We start from the raw sequence: 23,992 nt of genomic DNA on the forward strand, positions 1-23,992 counted from the left end.
GCACTTTAGCTCTATATATAATTTTTTTTTCATGTCTGAATTTCTGAGACGGTTCAATAAACAGGCTACCTGCCACAGCACAACATGTATAAACACAACGCCCGTTTTGCAGATGCATTCACGTTGCAAGCAGTAGAGGGCGCTGTGTTTCCCGGGCGGAAGTGACCGTAACCAAGCGCCACAGCTGTGGCGGTCCTCGATTCTCGCCCTTTGTTGTGCGACGAGATCCGCCATTTTACCAAGTGGCATTCACACGGGTCGCAGTACGCTACGCCGAGCGCCAACAGATCTTATTTTCTGCTGTCGACGGCAACGTTTTGAGATAGAAGAAGCCAACTCAATTTACGAAATTACATTTAACGGCAAATATAACGGTTTTTATAATCTGCCAGTTATGTCTCGGGACCGATTCAGAAACCGCGGGGGGTTCCAGCAGCGAGGCCGGGGCGGAGGAGGAATGCGAGGCGGGATGGGAAACCTGGGGAACTTTCGAGGTCAAAACAGCCAGCCGCACAACTTCCAGAACCGCGGGCCCCAGATGAACGCTGCCTTTAAGCCCGCTCAGGTACCCCAGCCAAACCAAGGCACCCCGCAGAAGCCAGAAGCGGCCACGGTTACCCCGAAGCCCGAGGTGAAGTCGCCGCCCCAGCAGGGCCCCGGCCTCCCCCAGAACAAGGGCCCTACCCCACCGCAGCAGCCGCCGCCGCAACCGCCGGCACAACAGCAGCCGCCGCCGCAAGCTGGCAACGCGGGTCCGCCGAAAATACAGTCGCCGCCGCCGAAAAATGTCAGTTTGAAGCCCGAACCCGTGACCCCGCAGAACCAAGCCAGGAAAAACCAGCAGAAACCAGGCATGGGAAACGGGCAGAGACCGGGCTCGTCCACGAACAATGAAGCCCAGTTAGCGCGTATGCATGAGGAGATTCACCCACAGGTACGAGGAACGGGGTTTTAGACCCGTTTTATTTTTTTTTTACTGTGAAACTTGTTTGACATATCAGGAATGACGATAGCATCTAACCTTACGTTGTTCTGAACATTTGATCTAAATGGCCCTGCTGCGCAATATAACGCGCAGCCATTTTGTCCACAGCTCCATCCACGCTGCTAGCTCGCTGGCTAACGAGTAGCTTCAGCCGTCTATATAACTGATATTAAAGCGATATATATATATAGTGACTCGCTTTATCTAAGCTGTCCAGTTATTCCTAGCGTGTGTTTTTTTAAGGAAACGCGGTAGTTTTGAGGTGTCGTAAATGTCGCCTCGCACGTCTTTCTGCTCCCCTCCATTTTGCGTAGCCTACGTCCTCACCAGAGTGGGCTAGCTGCGGGCGCTAACACAACTCTGCTTCCTTTATACTCAACGTTTTACTTTCTTGTGGGGCGTATAATTTGAACATTTTCAGTCGTGTTTTTCACGTCAAATGTTGCGTACATTATGTAAACACTTCGTGTTTATGCTTCTCGCTAGCTTTTTAATAGCGTATTGTGTTGATGTGATGTTAGCTGTTGGAGTGAATGCGGCGGAATTGCATGACCGAGTTACATAATCTATAAATTTGGGGTGCTGTTTGGTTCTTATGCATGTGTTTGCAATTTTATGTAAATTTGAGTTCTTTGTGATGAGTTTGGAAGTAAATGCATATTTCGTAGATGCAGGCTAATTGTAGTCCATGTGTATTTCAGGAATTGAAGGCAACGTTGTCCTTGTTGCGCAAACCTGGAGAGAAAACGTACACTCAACGATGCAGGTTGTTTATCGGCAATTTACCCAATGATATCAGTGAAGACGAATTCAGGAAGTTGTTTGCCAAGTATGGCGAGCCCAGTGAGATATTCATCAATCAAGGGAAAGGTTTTGGGTTCATCAGACTGGTAAGGCCCCTCACAAACTTTATTTGTATAAATATTTTGTAAGGCTCAAAGCTACAAGAAGCTAAACTTAATATGATTTTTATTTTCTTCAGGAGTCACGGGCTCTAGCAGAGATTGCAAAAGCAGAGTTGGATGATGTACCGATGAAAGGCAGACCACTAAGAGTTCGCTTTGCTACACACTCTGCTGCACTGTCTGTGCGTAACCTGTCCCCCTTCGTCTCCAATGAACTGCTTGACGAGGCTTTCTCTCAGTTTGGACTGGTAGAGAGGGCAGTTGTTATTGTAGATGACCGTGGACGATCTACCGGAAAAGGCATTGTTGAGTTTGCTACCAAGCCTGCAGCACGAAAGGCTCTTGACCGGTGTAATGATGGCGTGTTCCTGCTCACATCGTAAGATTCCTAAAATCCTGTTTGTTTTTTTTAATACGAAATATAATGCATACTAATTTTCTGTATATATTGATTGTTATTTTTCCATCATTCATCAGGTCACCACGTCCAGTTGTTGTGGAGTTGCTGGAACAGTATGATGATGAAGATGGTCTGCCAGAGAAACTTGCTCAGAAGAACCCAAATTATCAAAAGTGAGTTTAAATGTAACTATTTCCCACATTTTTGCAGTTTTGTTTGAATTGTGTATGCCATGGTTTGCAATACGATGAAGAATCACTGATTTGGCGTGGTTTGGCATGACGTGGGGGGGGGTGAAATTAAGCAACCGTTTCTTCCTTTTGCGCATTGTGTAGAAGTGTTTTGCGGAGTAGCGTGTTTACCATTTGTCGGCTATGATCTGTTAATTTACTGCTTATTTGTGCTGATGTATAGAGAGAGGGAGCAGCCTCCACGTTTTGCTCGACCAGGCACCTTTGAGTTTGAATACTCTCAGCGATGGAAGTCTCTTGATGAGATGGAGAAACAGCAGAGGCAGCAGGTGGAGAAAAATATCCGTGAGGCCCGTGATAAGCTTGAGGCAGAGATGGAGGACGCCTATCATGAACATCAAGCCAATATGCTTCGACAGGGTTAGTGTCTAATGTGTCGTCAATGTACTAGAGCTTGGGTTTGGCCATTAATGCTAATATGCAAGTCATGATTTTATGGTGTTTTTGCAGATCTTCTTAGGCGTCAAGAGGAACTGCGACGCATGGAGGAGATGCATAATCAAGAAATGCAAAAACGCAAAGAGATGCAGCTCAGGTAATTCTCCACACCTCTTTCCCAACATTTCCCCTCTGTTCATCTGTTCTTTATAATGTCTCTTAATGTCTTGAGGACTGAATGCACCTTAGCCAATATACTGAACGCTAATTGCTAATACGTTTGTCCGGAAGGCAAGAGGAGGAGCGACGTAGACGAGAGGAGGAGATGATGCGGCAGAGGGAAATGGAGGAGCAGATGAGGCGCAAACGTGAGGAGTCGTACAGGATGGGCGGCTTCATGGACAATGTAGGTGCCACACTTCCAAAATCTTTGATTTAGGCCCTTTTTTCTTTGCTGTATTGGTTGCTTCAGTGGCTTTGTGAATTACTCATTTGTAATATTTATTATTTTTTCTCTCTTTTTCCCTTCCCAGAGGGAAAGAGAGATGAGGATGAATCCAGGTGGAGGCCTTGGATTGGCAGGTGAGACTTGTTTTTTATGTTTTTTAGCACATAACATACATTTCAAGTACAATACAACCAGATACAAAGATACATCACAGTAAGGTGTGTAAAGATAAAAAAATAAATAAATCTAGCACATGACATACCAACATCACTAAATTGCCTCAAGTCTTATCAAGTTAAATATTTATTTCTGACATTGTATGACTTTGTTGTCTAACACACTGTTCTCTTAAAATGGACAAACATACACTGCTAATAACAGTTGTAGTAGCATCAAAATGCTGTTGGTCAGGTATTTTTTTGCCTTTCTTTTTTTTTTGTTAAACTGTTTAGAAACTACACTTGCAGAACCATTACATAATACATAAAAAAGCCATTTAAAGCCAAAACACATCACTTTTTTTTGTATTTTATTAGATATGCCTTTTGGCGCACCAAATCAAAAGTTCCAGTTGGCTGGAATGAACTTTGATGGTCACCAGGGAATGGCGGGACCAGCATCCGGGGGCATGGTGCCCAACGAAATGGTAACGTATCCCATGGTGGCACTGAGCGAGTGGAAGTGTGTTGTGATGTTTGGTGTGCTTGTTGGACAAGTATGGACTTGAGAGGATTCGGTTGCTCAACCTCTGAGACCTTTTATAGATTGGATGGTAAAGTTGCACTAAGATTTTGGTCAGAGTGGTTGGTTCAGTAACCTGTTGGTGGACAGCATATTTTGTTCCATATCTTTGGTGCATATGCTCTTTAGTGTTGGGCTAATGCGTGTCCTCCCCAACCATCATGCTCAGTCTCCCCACCCTTTATTATTGTCCTGTATGAAGTGGACAGACATTATTTTATTCACAGATGTGGCAGTCATAGAATTTGTCACTCCTTGCCCCCCCCCAAAAACCTCAACTAATAACTTGTTGGACCTTCTAATGAAAAGCATACATGTACTTGGGAAAATGTGTGTGCATGCTTCTAATGACTGGTGCATAATTGTTGCTTCTCATATGAAGTGGTTTAGCCATTTTTTGTAACTGAGACGCTGAATAGATTTAGTGCACAACAAGCCATGTAATTTATGGCTGTAATATTTTAAAGAACAGGATGATTTTGGATGAGCTGATGGTGGTTTGCAGTACTATTGGAGATGGCTTTGTTAGATGTTGGTTACAGATGGTGTCAGACCCTGCATTAAAATTCACACTGGCCACTTTTTTCCATTTATACAGTTTTTCCCATTATCCAGCTGCATTTCACCTAAATTGGTAGATTTGGATAAAAATTCAGAAAAGCAGAAAAGACATTTACTTTCATATCTGTACATTTTAATTAGGCCCTGTATATGATCATTACCACCTTGAAAACCCAGGGAACGTGTTAAACATGTATGATTTAACATGTATGATCTTAAACCACCCCACCAAAAAACTGGACGCTGTCCTAAAATTTTCTATTGCGTACACGTGGCTTAGACTCACTCAAGTGGAGCTGAATATCACAGCAAGGGAGTAGTAATACAACCACATATAATTCTGTTCAGCTGCCAGACACATCTTGCTTATGGCTGCTGATGTATCGATAGATTTGTTTTCTTTGAGAATAAGAATTAAACTAGAAGGAAATTTGCACAGTGGGGGGTGGGGGATGACTACTGTACAAAAAGTTTCCTTGTAGTTGATTTCTGAGTAACCCCTGTTTAATACATTTAGAATTAATTTTGACGACATGGGAGCAGAATACCTTGATTTATGTAAGGCCATATAATATATAAAATGTTTCACTACATTATATTCCTCCATGTGTACAAACATTCTAATTAATCTTTCAGATTTACATCGTTTCTATTATTTTTTTCTACACGGATTCATTTTTGTTTCTACACTTAGAAGAAGCATGTCAAAGACTCTTAATTATTTTGAACATTTACAATTTAGATTGCTGGATGGCTTTTACTCACTAGCTATGTTGCTCAGACTCCTATGAGGGTTGAGAAGGGCATTGATTGAGAGTAGCATTTATGAAAATGCTCTGGCAAAATTAGTAATTTACTGTACATTCTGTGCTGAGAAGAGCAAGAAAACAGATTTTGGTTCCCTGGGTCTTCAACAGCTGGCAAAAAAGTAGCTGTTTAGTACTGTGCATAGTGCATAAACTCGGCGTAACTTTATAGTAAAAGCTTGTTGCCATAAGTGTTGAAGTTAGCATTGTGAAAATAGAATCAACAGAGTCCAAGCATTTATAGTAGTTTTGGAAAATATTCAGAATTGATGAGCGGCAGCTGCAGCATGTACAGTGTTCTGATTTTGTTCGTTTTTTTTTTTTATACGCTATACTCCGGACATTCATCCTGCAGTGGTTTAATGAAATCCCGTGAAAGATTTGTGAATTATTGAGGTCCTGAGAACATACCATAATTTTGTATGTCTTGTGCTCTGGTTAGAGTACGACTGTAGAGCTTGTATCATCAAGGGTTTTCATGCTTGTGCATTTAGGAAGCACGGGCATGCTAATGCCAAGAGCTAAGCTTTCATGAGGAAGCTCTGAGCCATTAGATCATGCATTTGTAATCTGGTCAGTGCTTTTTCTGCATAGTTAAAATGTTTGATGGCCACACATTCTATTGGCCATAAATCCATTTGTAGCATTTCAGTGGTTTAACCTGGCATCAAAACCTTGCCATTATGACTTCTCACTGTATTATTTTTTCCTATTAGGTCTCCTCTTTGATATTATTGAAGAAGGAATGCATGAATTAGTTTAGTCAATTTGTTTGGTCCTAGTTGACTCATCTAATCAAAGCTAAATTACAACATGCCCAACATTTAGATTTTTTTGTACTTGCTAGTACATAAAACATTAAGTACTTTCTGAACTTTGGGAGAAACTCCTCCAATTATGGTAGTGCACATGCATACCATATGACAAAAAGGTGGTAAATATTGTTTGCCAACCTGAAATAAACATTTTCCAGATGATTTAATGTAGTAGTAACTAAAATAACCAAATTTATTGTTAAACTTTTAATATTACCAAATATTAGGCCAATGTTAACAAACTGCAGCTTAAGTTTCTTACTCATTCAAATTTAAGTAAACAGATAAACATATACAAATACACAACTGTAGGGCAGTGACTGCAAGAGTCACATGATGGTGGACAGAAAAAGAACAGAGACGAGCAAAATGGCTTGATGTTGCGGTCTCAGTTTGGATTTTAGTCACAGTGTATTCATGGATGGTTGCTTCACCATTAACTTTATCAAAATGCTGACTAAACGCATTTTCACCTGTTGCTGTCTACTCGGTAAATTTTGTTTGCTTCTAGCACCATTGGCTCTCATCCCTTTTGCATCCAATAACTTCGCAATAATGTGGTTTGGAAGGTTTTCATTCTCTCCTCCATCTGGATTCCCACCCCCAAATCACAATGCAGATGTCTCCTTTATCTTCGCAGGCACTTGGACAGCATGGCAACCCCTTTGGCCGAGTAATACACTGCATTAAATACACTACATTGTTAGCACACCTGCCACTTGTGGCATGTATCTATTTAGTATACAGAAGTGTTATGACCTACACCTGTTTCAGAAGAATACTAAACAACTTGAATTGAATTTCTTGTGTAGTTAATTGGAAATGGTGTTGTAGGTCCATCTGAACGTAATAACCAGGCATTGGGTGCGCTTACCTTATGTAGACTTGTTCATGTTTTGATATCCTGCCAAAACCGGCCAGTCAGTAGGTGTTGTCTTAAGTAAATGTTCTCGGACACGCGCAGGACATGGTATATTGAGTGTTTCCAACCGTAACAACCCAAAAAATTGTCCCCTACCATTTTTGTTTTTGTTAATCATTTGAAAGTTGAGCATGAGGTAACCAGCCTCTTGAGCAGTTAAGTTGGTTACTAAAAACTTATTTAAATAAATTTCATGAAGTATTATAGATAATACTTTACATAGATACTGAACATAGATGTTCAGTAATATCACAACTGTGAAGCTTCACCTTCCAAAGTTTAGTAGTACTGATTGTAAGACTGATTTTCTTATACTTCAACAAAAGTTGTGACCTTCACTAGTTTTAAATAATGCACTGTTATGCATTTGCAGATTTAAACTGAGATTGTTTCAAAACAGTCATGCATGCTTACCAATAACTTTCTTTCAATAACTTGAAATGTTTGTCAGAAAACACAGGCTACGTTCACATTACCAGGCTTACGTCACTCAAATCTGATATTACAAAGTTCATATTATATAAATATTATATTTTTTCCCCAGACCTGTGTGGACATGTAGACTGTTCTTTTGAAATCCGATTTAGTTCATGATCAGATGCACATCCAGTTCATGGAAATATGGACAGTTAGAGCCAAGGTTATAATCGTTAACGAAAACTGATATTGAGAACATTTTCGTTAACTGAAATAAATAATAACGATAATTAAAAGAAAAAAAATGATTACTATATTACGTGTTTAGAAAACTAACTAAAACATTCTGAAATTATAGATTGGATACCCTTCGTTTTTGTCTTTGTCAGTTTATTTATAAGTCTTGTGGACTGATATGAAATAAAAATTTTTCACTAGAGGTTTTAGATTAGCTGGCAGAAGCGTACGGCACCTCATGGTCCGTCACGTCTTGTTTAGAGCCCCTGCTCACCATGCTAGCCTGCAAAATTACGATAACAAAAGTTGGGAGAAAACGTCAAGTCCTGTATGGGATTTTTTTAAATATGACTATGAGAATGACTACATGTCTTGTAGTGGAAACGGGCGATAAAATATATGGAGTAGTTCTCAAGAGAAAAAACCCTACGAATCTCAAAGCTCACACAATAGGGCTAACTGCCAGTACCTTGACAAGCTAACCTCTGAGTAGCTCCGCCGAAAGGGAAGCACCACGGCTAGATAGCACTGGAAAGGTGAACCATAATGGACTGTTTTCACCAGTGATCAAATGGATGCACTAGTTAATGTGTTGAGATTGGATATCAACACAACTGTGTGACTCGATTGCCTTCAAAAAGTTTGAATGGAATACGGATTCTCGTTACATACCCAGGTCATGTATAAACTGTTGGTAAAATGGATAAAATGAATTTGAGCAGAAAATCCTAATGGCGCTCGTAATGTGAACGTAACCTCTAACAGTTCTACTTTTATAATCGTGTAAAAACATTCAACTCTAAAAGGGTCATGATTTTTCTCCTTTGACTGTGTCTGCACCGCTCAAGCACACCAACCATGGCAGGATGTATGCTGGGTAAAAGGATTTTTGATCATGAGAGTGAGCTTGCTGGAATATCTGCACTGGTTGGATAGCTTGAACTTTGTGCAAATACATTAAATGGCAAATATAACGCTTCACACATGTATTCTCTTTACTACATGCCAGTAAGCTTCTCAGATTTAACTGTTCTTATATCAGTTATAGAAGGCTTACTTCAGGGTAATAGAAGACTTTGAGTTTGATGGTCAAAATTCACATGTCAAAGTGACCTAAATGTGCCTGGCCTCTATGTATGGGGCCTTGGAATTGCATCACAACTGGAGGCAATTAATATAATAATATAACATTGCAGTTTTATAATACATTTTGTATTTGAGCTATCCTTTGCAAAGCTTAAATTCCAAAACTTTTTTTTTCTCGGCCATGAAACAGCAGGCTTAAAGGCCTTTTAAATAATATAGCTCTAAAAAATAAAAATTAAAAATAGCTGTTTGAGACAAACACTCTTGATTGAACTTTTAAGTTTACTGCCCTAAAACGTTTTTGAATTACAACCAATCAAGATTTTTCTTTCAATCAGATGTCAGAACAGGTATACAGGATTAATTCAAAGTGGCTATATAATGTTGGGTTAAACATTTTGCTGCCTTCATGTGGTTGCTGTAGTTCCGCCTTTGCTCAATTTTATGGTAGTATTTTGCTAACAAATACATTACCCTCTCTTCCTTTTTCTATGTTACCTGTGGCACCTGTGGATCTGCATATTGGAACTGTTTCGTCGAATGTTTCCCTTGGATCCCCACTTTAATGCACTTGGCTCAAAAATATGAACTTATGGAACTTATCGCTATGTTGCCCTCAATTCCTGCCCATGGACACAAACAAAACCCTCATTACCACTGCCAAATCCTTTACGTCCTATGAAAACTGGTCTCTAGCGCAATGAGCGTTTCCCTCAAGGTGGCCCTGGAGGTCCGAGGGGCATGGGTCCTGGCAATTCAGGATTTGGCAGGGTCCGTGAGGAGTTCGAAGGACCTGCCAAAAAGCCACGCTTCTGATCTGGCACTTTTATATAGCAGAGTTTGTGTCGATTCCCAGAGGTTCTGGGGTCTCAATGTATTTAAGTTTAAAATATTTCTTTGCAGTTTTAGCCTGAATACCGATATTTTCTGTGGCAAGATTTTTTTTCGTAATTTTGTGTATTGAAAGTAGATTGAAGTAGTGAGCTGCTTTGCAGGAGTGAGCTCTTGTTCAGCATTTCCCATGTAACCTCCCTTCCTACTTATCATGCAATGTTACTTGTTATGCTGGTTAATCTTGTAAGTTGTTCTGATCTTTCTATGGCTGTGTTCTGTGCCACTCAACATTTTTGAAGTAATCCATGTAAATTTACAATAAAGAGTACAATTGGTTCTTCGAACTCCACATAAGCATTTTTGGCACAGTGTTTGACTCTCAATCCTAAAGATGGTCCAGGTTTATCTAAAGAGGGCTTGCTTCCAAGTCTTCGGGGTGCATGGGATGTAGAGAAAAGTTAATGAACCAACATTTAAATTGATCTGGCACAAAAGTTTTAGAGAGGACGCTTAAATGGGAAGTGTTTTGGAGTAACTCTTGTTTCAAACCATATTTCTAAAATTTTACCCCCTCCCCCCTTTTTAATGCATGTTGCATTAGAATTTTACAAAGTTTGGCATTAGATTAGTTCACCAGCATGGCGTGCACATTAATTTAACACTTACTCCTTTATTTATAGCTTCATAGATAATTTATGGGAAAGTATTGGTTGGAAATTTGACAACTACACAATTGAAAATGGGTTCCAAATTGCAGTAGGTAAGTTTGAAGGAAATGAAAGTACCCAATTCTCGTTATCTAACCCCTGCCAAACTTTATCACTTACTATGGGGGAATACATCATGCCATGCACAGAGATCGGTTATTTGGCTTAACCTAACCTGAAGGGAAATTCTTTTAAAAGATGCAAATGAGTATAATCATATGGGTGATTACTTCCACCACAGAATTCTGTAACGATGGCGAAGTTCATCATTTGATCCACTTGGAAGTGCAATACCTGAGAGACAGTTGTTCATCAACTATCAGGATTTTTTTAAAGGATTGTTTTTATTTCTTTTTTCCTTTTTCATTTTTTGGCACCAAAACAGTGGAAACTTGGTCAGTACCATCAACTCCACTGTAATATTGTGCTGCCTAAAGACTTTCAAGAAGCATGAACACTGGAGTCAAGGCAAGCTTTAACATTTAATGTAGTGTACCATTGGCTCTACATCAGAATGCCTGATTAGAGGTCTGTTTCTTTTGAATCGCTTGAGCTAAACAATTCTTGAACACGTAGCATTGCCATTGTGTGTTGTGTTGTTGGTCTTTTGTATATCTTTTCCTTTAACAGGTCACTCTTCCCAGGTTTCTTGGACACCGGAACTTTGTGTTGGACTTTTCCTAAACGCCCTTGCTCAACAATGTAGTGCCTTGGTTAGGAGTAGGGATAAAATTCCAGTATTTTGCTTCCAGGATTGTCAAAGTTTGCATACATTTTTGGAAGAACCTAGATTTTGACGAGAGCAGGGTTTTAAAAGGCTGAAGTTAATTGTCAACAGATTACCCACATTTCTAAAGTATGGTTCTAAAGTTAATCTTAATGTATGGCTATATGTATATTTTTATTTCTTGGGAGCTGTACAAGTTATTAGATGCCATTGTTTTAAACTTTTATGGTTTCTTCAGAAATGTAGTTAATTCTGAAGTTTTGTGTAAGGATTGACTACCATATGTTATTTGCACATTGGTAGGTTTTTTTCTGCTTTGATAGTTGCTCAGTGGACAGTTTTTGTAGAGCTAGATGTATTGGGCAGGATTTGCACCCAATTAACCGGTAAAATCCTAACATGTATAATTTTTATACATGCTACCTTATTTTGATAGATTTTCTAAATGTAGATATATAATCTTTATTAGCACACAGTCTGATGCAAGCATAGGAGACCACTGTTATTTAGATGAGTGTGATTTACCTGTGCGCACAATTTAATATTTTAAACCTATAGTCAGGTCTGGCATTCTGATGATTCATTTTGAGGACGTTTTTGGATGCACAGAACGTGAGGCTAGCATATTGGCATTAATGCACAGTAGGGAAGGGGAGAACACCAGTTAAACACTGTACGGTGAAAAAACAAGAAAAGAGAGATGAAACATTCAGATGATCTGACTGTCACACCTTGTTTTGCTGCGAAGGCAAGTATCAAGAAAAACGACTCATTTGGTGGTTCTACCTGCATAAATCTTATTTGCACTTACACAAACAAGGATAAATGACTGTTTGGCAATTGTAAAACTTGCCGTTGTTTTATTGCACTTATCCCTTTCCATTTTAAGAGATGGACATCTCAGCTCTTTGTCTTGCCTTCCTCCTTATACTGATAGCTCTGTCATCAGTCTAATACATTTGTGTGGAAGCATTAAGATTAATATTGCCTGTAATGAGCTGAAGATGTATAACTGAAACATGTTGTACATCACTAGTAAAAATAAATCCAATCGGCAAGGCAAACATGGTAATCCTCTCCAGTGAAAAAGGATACAATGTGTTTAAGTGATTAAGATTTTGGATTTGTGAAAGGTGGCATGTCTTGAGAAATTTCTTAATTATCTATGAATTCTGAGCATTCAAAAACCTCAACGGTAGTCTCCTTGGAACCATATACCCCCAAATAAGGCAGGACCCACTGTAAAGGAGTTGAATTCGTAGCTAATTACATTGGCTCAAACGTGGTTTGCAAACTGGAATTTGGGAATACGCATCAACTTGTTTGGTTGGTGCAGTCGGAAGTAGTTTAAAATGTTAACTGCACCCCTTTTTCAGTAGTTATGATGGACACATTAGTCCTCGCGTTTGCTTTTGATTCAGCAGCTCAGTAGCTATGGTGCAACTCAGTCGCTCATTCTGAAGCAGAAGATCAAAGATGGTGGAGTTCTTTGCTACAAAAAGTCTGCAGCATATGTCTGAAGTCCACGGACACCATGTTTTTCCTCTTCCTTTAATTAACTTTAAGCTTGGTGCTGACCAATAGCTTTTCCTGAATACTCATCGTATGAATTTCATTGGCCAGATAAATATTTGAGCATGCATGCATTGAGCTTGTCGTGTGGGAGTGGCATCCAAGCAATGAAAGGACGTAACGGACAAGGCAATCGAAAAAGCACCGGATTATTGAATTTCCTAGAGCTAACAATACCTAGAAATAACACACAAAAATTTAATAAAGCAAATATTGCCAAACCAGTTTGTGATGGTGCTAGAACTTGGCACTTCGCAGGGGTTAACGTCAACCATAAATCTTTATGCTACATCTCCATTTATTTTGGGGGGTAGGGATCTGGGAATCTGGACACTATAGTGACAATATTCTCAGTACTGTGAACATGAAAGCAAACGCTATATCATCTGAACAACCAACCACATTGTCAAACCAACAAACAGCTGTTGTGTACGCTCTCATAACCCTGTACATAATTTTATCTACATCCACAAGAACATGAATTGTCTGACTAAAGACCTATCTGTTTACAGTCACCATCAGCAAGATTAGTCAAACAAAGGTTTTATACACGGTTGTAGTTAATAGAAGAAAAAAAAGAAATGTATAATTTTTATGCAACTGGAATGATTAATCGCCAAGTTAGGGCAGAAGGAAATTATTCTTAAGTTGTAGATAATGTCTTACATAACGCCTAACAGCTCATTTTTTGACTGATTCTATAATATAAATAATTATTAGTATTTATTATAATTGACATGAACTACTAGTGCAGTTCATTTACAATTATGAGCTTTGTGATTATCGAGGTTTCAGGCAAGCTAAAATACTCTAATTACAACTGTCACTTAGCAATGCCAGTATCATTTACTGACAAATATTAAACTGTATTTCAGACACATATGTGACATCTGGTGTGCATAATCTGCTTTAAAAGCTCAAATTAATATATAAAAAAGGAACATAACCTATGTCCCTGTTTCAGCTGGTTAAACCCAGAGCAGGGTTGGACTCTTGAGCAGGTTACTCTATACAGTTGATTTATATTTTATATACTGGGCTTAGGGGACATGCATACTGATGTGTCCTGTCACTGTAAATATTTGAGCTACATTGGTTCAGTAGCTGGCGAACGTGTGTGTTCTGGAGGGAAGCGTTCAACGGCAGTCACAACAGCGTTCAAGTCGCCATTGATACTGTTGACAGTGGACAATTGTAAACGATCAAATGTAAGTACTACTGCTTCTCCAGACGCTTGTTCAAGCTGTCAATTTTACATTTCAGGCTCTGCATGTTGGATTTCTTTTCTTTCTTACAGTCTTCCTTCAATTCTGTTAGCAGAAATGGTTCTGATATGAGAAGCACTACTGACTTGCATCATACATACAGTAGTCTCTATGACAATATTCATGGTGTTTTTACTTCATTTGAAGGGTGTTTTTGTTTTTTCGTCATTAGTTCATGTACCTGGTCCTATTATGCAGGAGTCATCAGCTTAAGGATCATTCTTTTTTTTTTTTTCTTTTTTTGCCTTTGCATAATCTTCCATCAGAAACACAATGGGCCTCATGCAAGAACCATTGGTATAAACATTTTTGGATTGCCCATATGAGCCACTGTAAGCATTTTTTTCTTAGAATGTTCTTGGGCACCAACAAAATGCTGTAAAATGCCTGAACTCTATTTCATATATACATTGAAATTTGAGTTTAATGTATTTAAAACACAAGTCAAAATCATTACCACATTCATCTAAAGCTTGATGCACATTGCACCATTAATTGCTGACTTAATATGTGAATTATGATTAATAATAATAATCTAATAGTAACATGTTTTGTACTTAAACGGATTAAAATTTTTTTAGTTGACATGGCGAGTCTCTGTTCCTAACTAGTGCCTGTGATGAACTCGTGTTATTTTCCCCTTGGTCCTCTCCTGTTTGATGTTCCCACCTAGTTTTGGCAAGGTGTTTTTGTTGTCTGTAATGGTATGGACCTTTAGTGACGGCATAAACGACAAGTTTATACCATTTTTAGGATTTAGTAGTTTTTTTTTAAATTCTAGGATTAATATTTTTGAGCGCTTGTATTTACTGATCTCCAAAGGCAGGAATGTTGGCTGTTTCGCTATTATTCAGCATTTTATGGAAGACTTCCCTTGCAGGCTTGCATAAACAGAGGCGTTAGAAGGATTTACAACAGTGGTCAAAATTACTAGTGCTTGTTGAACCTGGTGTGAAATGAGCATGAAGCTGTTTAAACTGACGTTTTGGCCAAAAAAGAGAATTTTCATACCCCTTACACAACAAATGTTCTTGCATAAGGCCCAATGAGTTTTGTTTGACTCTGAGACTCATGTCACTGAGGTTGAACCGGCAACCAATGTTATTGCATTGTAATGATCAAATCCCAGTGGATAATATCAAGTTTCGCCATACATCATGCCCCACCTGAATATCCTATCTCTACTTGAAAATGTCGAGTTACGGTAAGACGGTAAGGTGATTTCTGTTTCATGTTGTCTTGAAGACAGCTCCCTACATCTTTCAACATGATACAGACTGTAATTGGCAGATTTGTCTGCAAAATGCTTTTTTTTTTCTTTTTTTGGGGGGAGGCGGGTAGGGGGCATGTACAGCTATGATTGTATACCATGGGCTGGAGTAGAATGTGCTAGCTGGTACTGAGGTGTATATATATAGTTTACTAGAAGCCATCATGAACACACATTATGTAACCCATGCCTACATTCTGAGTGGGCGTCTATGGGTCCAGTTTTTGTCTGCTGATTCGCAACTGGGCCTCCCACATTTTCTGGGATATCCTGAAACCAATTTACTAGGAGAGCAGGTAAAAGGGCCCTTAGCTGTCTTGAGCTTTAAATTATTTATTTATTGTATATGTATTTGTATATGAACAGACCATTAACTTTATTTTAATTGAGAATTGGCTATTATCATTATTATTATCTACTATCATTATATATATATTCTGTCTTATATATATATATATATATATATATATATATATATATATATATATATATATATATATATATATATATATAATTATATATAATTGGCTACTATCATTATATATATATTCTGCATTATTTGTTAGTTTTATTATATATTTTAATTTATTCAACTCCACAGACAATATCACAAAGCAGCATTTCAGAAATACATGTGAATTGAGCACAGTTTGAGAATGGAAATGTAAGTAAGCAAGCCAGGAGTGACTGTGGCAAAGAGAACCATCGAGATGGCCTGAGGATCAAAAGCTTGAGGGGGAGTCGGTCTCAAAAGGTGAACCGTCATCTAGGTCACACAGGATTATGGAATTTTGATATGAAAGTTATGTATTGATTTGGGAAATGTAGGACTATTTTGAAGAACTCTCAAGAAGCTCTGGATACATCTTTATCAATACAAGAAGGCTTCCACTAATCAACATGCAGTCCTACAAAAGTCCCCTTTTCAACCAGGGCCCACATGCTCTTTTAACAACATTTTAAGAGCCAGTTTTAGTTTTAGCTCTTGCAAGCCTACTGGGGAAGAAGAGAAAGCAGAGAAATAAAAGTATTGTCTTTGCTGCCTTTGGTTCTTCAGATGTTCACCTTTCCGCAGTTTATTTTCAGTTACAAAGCTTAGCCAACCGGTTGCTCCGATTCCTCATTTGGAGTTTAACCAACCAATTAGCAGTCAGATATCTGCAGCATTTTGATTAACTAATCAGACATATTTGACACTTTGGACCCCCTATTCAATGGAATGCACAAGTACATCAGTTGAGATTTGTTGTGAATATGTTTAATTGCAGAGCCCCACTTTCCCTTCATTTCAAATTTTATAGATTTTCCTTGTTCAAGTTAAACTTGAACACTGAGAAGCTTAATGTGTGCACTGCACAAACCCTCAAGTAATTTATGCCTCACCATATTTGGTCATTCATGACATTACCTTTATTGCTTACATCACTGTTCCTGCTACATACAAATTCGAAGTGATAAGTTCAGTTAATGACACCCTAAGAGCCTAGTTAAACAGACAAATTATCTCTTTGGAATATTTTCCTCATCCTTTGTAAACTTCCCATGGAGACAAAATTATTAAATATAACATTCATTGAAATAACGGAGTGGGTTGTTGCAACAGCAGATCATTCAAATGGGAAAAAAATACAGATACTGGTTTTCATATGTACTATAGAAATCTGTTCAAACAAATTGGCTAATGGGGTGTCAAACCAAAGATTCCAGAGCTCAACCCAACTTAAGTGATTTTTTTAGTGAATCTTACAAGCCAATTAACATTCTTATTACATTTTTAACTGAAATAACTTAATATCTAATTTAAGAACAATATCTGTGAGCTTACTGAATGCATAATGCATTCTTGCATGAAAACCCATGCTGTTTAACACATCACTAGGTGGCATCGAACACAAAAGAATCATTTTCATACAGCAGTACGGCCGAAATGTCCAAGACTAAACCTGACTGCAAGCTTGACGACGACGACTCGTGCAGCAGGCCGTTGGCGGTTCTCAAGACTCGATGCATCTTTGAGGAGAGCTTGTCTCTGTGTTTGTAATGTGTATGGAGTGGATGTGGGTGCGGTAGCTAAGCAGTAGCGGCCAGTGTCCGGCATGCCCTCCTCCACAGTTGTGACTCCAACAGTTGGTTACAGTGAGGATGGGTAGTTCTGCAGATCAGTGGGACAGTTGAGCCTGGACTTGTTAACATCAAGAGGTTTGCTTGCATATCGTCAGAGAAGGTAAGTGAACATGTCTTTCGTTCAATGATGACAAAAAAAAAAATATGCAGGGCTGCTTTCACTCCCTGTTTCACCTCACACGTTGATGTTTACAGGGGCTCTGGCATCACACTTCTGTAAATGGATTCACAGTGCAGAATTTGTCTCTTTGTTGTGGACTAGGTTTACATTCCTTTGTGGACTGCAACAGACAAGTGCTCTGTAGTCACGCAGTTGCTAAACATTTTGTGGATGACGGGGACGGGGTGGTATTGTGTGAACCTGGTCGAAACCTTATAAAAGCTTATATCATTGAAACAGTCACTGCAACTTCATGGATGGGCGGATCAGGATTGAGTGCGTGTTGGAGTGGTAAAGTATTGGATCAAATGAATTTCTTCATGGTGGTGTTATTGAGATGTTCTAAACATCTGTATGACTTAAGCCTTTATGGACTCTGTCCCATCAAGCAGTCTCAACATCTATAGTAGAGACATTGTGTAGACCTTTTATGTCCCACTTATCAATGCACTTCAACATCTGACTCAGTGGGCCATGATATGTATTAGTCATTGCATTCTGAAGAAGAGATGCATGGCTATTGTTTTCTCATGCAGCAACTGAAACACGGGGTTGCTAGCCTTTAGTTTTAAAAGATAAAGTTTGCAATGTTTTGTAACTTGATCTGTGTATATATATATATATATATATATATATATATATATATATATATATATATATATATACTGCAAAACATGTCAGTTGTGGAAGTTCCTCTTAAGGAATTTTGTACTGGACTATCAATAAAAATGGACAACTTTCTCAAAAGTGAAAGAGCTTGCACGGTACAGATGCATTTCTGAATCTTTGTTTTACTTTTTGAGACTTCAGGATGGCAATATTAGCTCAGGTTGGCTGGGGTTGGGGTCACATTCCCGGAATTACTTAATATTTAATATGCAAATATAAACTGAATATAAACATAAGAATATAAAGTCAACAAAACATTTAAAACATCACATGTAAAATACAATTCCCCGAACATCAAATTAACATTTGCTTCTATTTTGCATACATATTGCAATCAAATACACATTTAGTTTTGTTACCCATTACAACAGGCATCACTGAATGTTTTAGATGCTTTTGAGTCTTAACTGTGATGGGTCTCAATGTTCTTCAGCCGCTGCAATAGTATATAACTACATTTAATAAACTATCGGGCAATATATGGTATAACTACATTTAATAATCTATCGGGCAAACATCTCGTCATTCTGTAATTTAGCTTAATTGGTAGAGTAAACCAATTAAGGCAACTATTTTGTTTCCCATAGTTTCATCATATCAGTAACTGTTTCACAGTTCCTCTTGCTGGTTGGCTGCATTGTATGGTTCCACTGTGATTTTCTTGTATAACAAAGCAATCATCATAGTGACCTACATGTTCAGTAGTGCCATTTGCATTTTACCATATACATGGTGCAAAATGTCCCTGAACCTGGTAAAAGACAGGATGTTGCTGCTTGTGAATCCGAGTGTTGGAAATGCTTCCTGGAGCATTTGAAGTACGTGGTCAGAATCATGATTGTCCAGGGGTGGGTTGGTGAGTGTGTCTCCGTTTGTCTGCACTGTGATCCATTTTTTTTTTCATTCTCCCAGTCTGTGACTGTGGTTATTTGGCTGTGCTTCACTTCATCTGAGGGAGTGTGATGCCAGAACTCCCCTCCTTGCCTAATGGCTGTCTGCGGAGAGGCAGACCTTGCTGCAGTTCTTCAGAATCCTACACTTCTAGATACCCAGCATTTGCAACAAGGTGATACTGTCTATATAGAGATAAGCGTCATGACGTGGCTTTTAATGGACTATCCATTGAGTGTCCTAGCTCCATTCTCAATTTCTTTTTAGGACTTGAGTGGACAAGAACATTTCTCATATTTATTCAACCAGCACACACTAGACATTCAAAATGTGACTTGTGTCCATATGTAACCTGTTCAGAATGTAACTATCCACATGGTCACCTCACCACTTGAATGGCTGAATGTAGATGTCAGTTAGGGTGCAGCCATGGACTTTTCACAAGTCTTTGTTTTATTTTTAAGGGTCCGGCTGGAATAACTGCTTCTTTTTGGTCTACCGTTTAATTCCACTATTTATTGACAGAATTTTCCCCTCAGATTGGTTCCCCTTTTTTTTTATCTGCGTTAGCCTAGTCAGTGGGAATGATATCAAAGGACCTTGTGCACTTGCTTTTTTGCTTGATTGCTCATTGTGTCTTTCTCTCACTGCAGGAACCTCAAGTGATTGAGGGAGGCTGAAAGGCTACTTATTTTGTCAATATGGTAAGTAACAAAAGCTAAAGTTGAGCAATTGTTTGTTTGAAAGTATTCACAATACTGGGTTCCACATGAAGCCAGCAAAAATGTCATAATCTGAGCTTTTGCTGTTCGTATGCCTGCCATTTTTACTGCAGTGAGCAAGGTGAATCCTTGTTTTTAATCAAGTATGACTTGTTATTGTTTGAATCTGTTTTACACCATCTCAAGATGGGTTCTAATGATGAAGCAACCTTTTATGCTCCGTCCTACTAGTCCATCGAATAAATCGGTCGATGCGCTGAGACCCATTATATGGCTGTAAGAGACGTAATACTGGAGTAAGACAACAACAGAGTGGTGGAACTTCAGCAGGTCAGTGGATGAATTTTTGTTAGTATTTGTCAGATCATTTGTCAAGTGCACAGAAAGTCAGACCGTTGTACATTTACATTTTTTTCCCCACTATGTAGCCAGAGGTCAGTTAGTATTGCATTGTGTGAATATTATACCAGTCAGGCCTGGGTAAGTCAGGATTTGGGACTCTAGTGCTGAACAGACCTAGGAATTTGCTGACAATGTGTGATGCTTTTCAGTACTTAAGCTGGCAGACGCAATCAGATCGGTGCATGTAACATTTTAATTTCGTTCAACATTAATAGTAAAAGCCAAATATTTCACTGGGACTTTGTTGGTTTCTAGAACAGCACCTAGAGATCGTATGTTGTTGGAGTAGTACGTCTAATAGTTCTGTCCTTTGCATTTTGGCCTTTCATCAGATGAGCTCATCAGACGAACCCGGAGTGAGACGAATGACCAACATCTCAGCACTCGAGTAGAATGGCAGCATTTTTGGAACTTTTTCATACTTGTATATATAGTTTAGTTTTTTTTGTATGTCATGCAGTTTTTGCTTACATGAAAATATAACTTACGAATTAAGAGCTGAATCCTCATTGTCCACGCAGAAGCTTTATGTCCCCTATAATACAATCTTCAGACCATGACTGTATCTGGAATCTGGTCTACAGCCAAGTAAAAACATGTATCTTCTACGTGTTGCAGCACGGTTATAGCTCAGTGTTGCCACCGATACAGCAATAGAGGCCAGATACTTGTGAACTGATGGCACAAAACAGCAGTAGCTCTGATGTTGATTATTCAGTGGTAAACTGGAGAGCTTCTGTAATACTCTATTTACACATTGTTTTCTTTATTCACTTGTGTATGAAATAAATAAAACTGAAATGTAATGTTTGTATTAATTTCCTTAATACTGCTTTCTTACATTATATGGGTAAATGTTGTCTTAATGCCTCATGAATTGCTACTTTACAGTGCAATTTAAAAATGGTACCTCTGAAAAATGTCTTGAAGTGACATCCAAACACACCTTGTTTCTGTATTGGACTAATGTCAATTAATCAGCTTAACATAATGTGAACTTGTCAAGTTCATTCATAAATGTTTTTGCATGTAAATCTAAAAATGCTGGCAATCTAATGCTAGCTCAAGTTTACTTAAGCTCACAGATTAAATTAAGACATTCATATCTGGGTCTAAAAAACATTCATTTTGTGGCATAGCATATGCACACTGACCAATTTGTTGGTTTTCATCACATTTGCATCAATGTGAATGCAACACTTTAAAGAAAATGTACAATTTGGAATGGTCACATACGCAGTTTGTGCGTAAAACACTCTTACTGTTTTAGCCTGTGTCGCACCTCATGGTTTGCTGTTCACATTATAGATGGTTGACCCATGTCTATAAAATTGTTATGCTGTGGGACATCTGGCCCTCCGGTGGCTGTAAGCCGACCTGGGGAAGCAGGAGAACAGCAGATTGCGTTGCATGTGACCAGTGGACTGACTTTTGCATCTTTAATGCACATTAAACATTTATGGGTGTTGTTTGGACACATGCACCCCTAAAGGTGACCACAGTCCTGTCCTTTAGACTGCAGCATATTTAGACATGAGTGAAGCCAAGAGCTCTTTTGGCATGAGCTCTGCAGAGCTGAAACTGCAGCAGGCAGTGCAGAGAAGCCATGCCCTCAGTCGGACATACCTGCTCTCCAACTCCATGCTCCCTCTGCCTAGTGGCCCCAGTATCGGGGAAACTCTGAAATTTCCATCACTGCCTAGAGCAATACATCGTTGGACTTCTGTGGTACCGCTCAGGTAAGACAATAACTAAGGCCTAAAAAATATTAAAAACAGTGGGAAAGATGCATGCGAAAAACTAAACTGGGATTTTACTTGATATTTGTTTTGGTCAATGAATAGTTTGGCAAATATGAGGATTTTGTCATAGTATGTTCATTATTGCATATCAGAGGCAGCCTTCTTGGAAACCTATACTTTTCAAATCGCAACAGACTCCCATAATGCAGTCCTATCAGCATATTTAACTGAGTAATTTAGAACTTAATTCAGTATGTCACCAATTATGAATCCAGCAGAGAAGACAAGATTCTTAAAACACAACAAATGTAGAGAACTTGTATTTCTTCAGGTAAATTAATTAATTAATTTCACTAACGTTGTTCTGTCGATACCAAAGCCAGTTTTTGTAAGCCATATTAATGATTTTGCTTTTATTTGTCTCAATGCTCTTTTGTCCGTTGAACATCCCCAGTGTCACAAAGCCCTCCCATTACACCCCAGGCCAGCCGCTGCGGTTTCAGGCATTTTCTCCAAAGCACCCTTCACCTTGGAGGCGCACATCATCTCTTTCTCTTTGCAAGTCTTTTAAAGACACAGACGCCCCACCAGATACCCACCGCCCAATTTACACCCACTTTTCTCGCCCTCTGAGACCCAGTCCAAAGTTCAATCAGCCCGTTGCCCCAGCTCAGAGACTGGCTCTCAGTCAATGCCGTCTTCGACATATGGTGCCACAGCACTGCCAACTTCCCCATGAGGAGACTTTATCTGTCAGAGGGACGCATTGTCTTCCCAGCCGGCATTTACCTACCACAGCCACTCCGGCAGCCCGGACACAGCTCCACGTCTTTCTGCCTACTGAGGGGACCGAAGAGGAAAGTGATGGAGACAGCAAATCAGTTGATGAGGGTTTTATGGATGACATGGACAACAAGGTCACCATCGTCTTGCACCAACAAAGGAAAAGAAAGTCACCTCAGACCAATTCTACCACAGCTTTAAAAATCAATTTAGTCCAATTAATGACCTAAGTAAATTTTGTGCCATGGTTTTGACATTGTGTTTATCCCAGTTATCCATTTCAGAAATAAAAGATAAATTGTGTCCTTTGATAAGGATATTGACTGACATCGAGGTGAAATACTTTCTTTGCATGCCTAATCACAATATTTATTTTAATAAAATGCATTGTGTGTATATCACTTCCTATGATAACATCAGAAAGAAGGTTAGAGACAGATTATTCAAAGACAGGTTCTGTGTGCCATTGTCCTGGCCCGAACAATAAGTATAACAATAATGCAAATAGTGAGATTTGGATTTATTCATCTTTCTCAAGCTCTCGTTGTGGTTGACTATAGGCCACAAAATATGCGACTACAATAATCGTAATAAAGTTATTTTATATATTATAAATAATAATAATGCATGATTTTTTGTCTACCTTTAAAAGAAATGTGAGATCATGAAAGCCCTCAGGATACAAAAAATAAATTCATACATTTGAAAATAGTATAAAGCTTATAAGCTTAATGAAAGCGAACAGATTGATCTAGTTCGATTTTCATATTTCAAGTGCACTCCTGAGCAAGGACGTCGCCATGGTTTAGTTATATTATGGGACAAGGGCCCCAAGTGTTTCCAAACTCCCTTTTACCGATAGAACGGCCAGAGTTGAGTGCAACATTAGTCAATGGTTACAGGTTTGAGGTTTATAACCGCAACAAATCTTCCCAGCCGGCATTTACCTACTGCAGCCCCCACACAGCTCCACATCCTTCAGCACATTGTTGATGAGGGTTTTATGGATGACATGGTCAAGGCCTACTTGAAATAGACTAAAAACTTCTTTATTTGAATTTATGTATGAACACGTTTTTCAGTAAATTCATTTAAGGGAATGCTAATGAATACTGAATTATCCCACCATGCCATGAACCTTTATAGGATCAACATGTACCAGGTTTAATTCA

General features: G+C 38.9%; 1 protein-coding gene across 2 annotated transcripts; it reads left to right on the forward strand.

Moving 5' to 3' along the window:
* The first annotated feature begins 202 nt into the window (after window positions 1-202).
* On the forward strand, window positions 203-21,101 carry sfpq (splicing factor proline/glutamine-rich). 2 transcript variants are annotated; one of them, XM_077008551.1, is made up of 12 exons: window positions 203-934; window positions 1,687-1,875; window positions 1,968-2,269; window positions 2,368-2,463; window positions 2,705-2,901; window positions 2,992-3,076; window positions 3,211-3,325; window positions 3,453-3,501; window positions 3,904-4,013; window positions 9,649-19,875; window positions 20,125-20,223; window positions 20,628-21,101. In XM_077008551.1, exons 1-10 carry the CDS (start codon window positions 395-397, stop codon window positions 9,766-9,768), a joined length of 1,803 nt encoding a protein of 600 aa, XP_076864666.1. In that variant the 5' UTR covers window positions 203-394; the 3' UTR covers window positions 9,769-19,875; window positions 20,125-20,223; window positions 20,628-21,101. The 2 variants fall into 2 exon arrangements, with proteins under 2 accessions (XP_076864666.1, XP_076864667.1); XM_077008552.1 differs by having other exon boundaries at window positions 19,825-19,875.
* The last annotated feature ends 2,891 nt before the right edge of the window (window positions 21,102-23,992 follow it).

The sequence above is a fragment of the Brachyhypopomus gauderio genome, chromosome 6 (assembly GCF_052324685.1).
Source record: "Brachyhypopomus gauderio isolate BG-103 chromosome 6, BGAUD_0.2, whole genome shotgun sequence".
Lineage (NCBI taxonomy): Eukaryota > Metazoa > Chordata > Actinopteri > Gymnotiformes > Hypopomidae > Brachyhypopomus > Brachyhypopomus gauderio.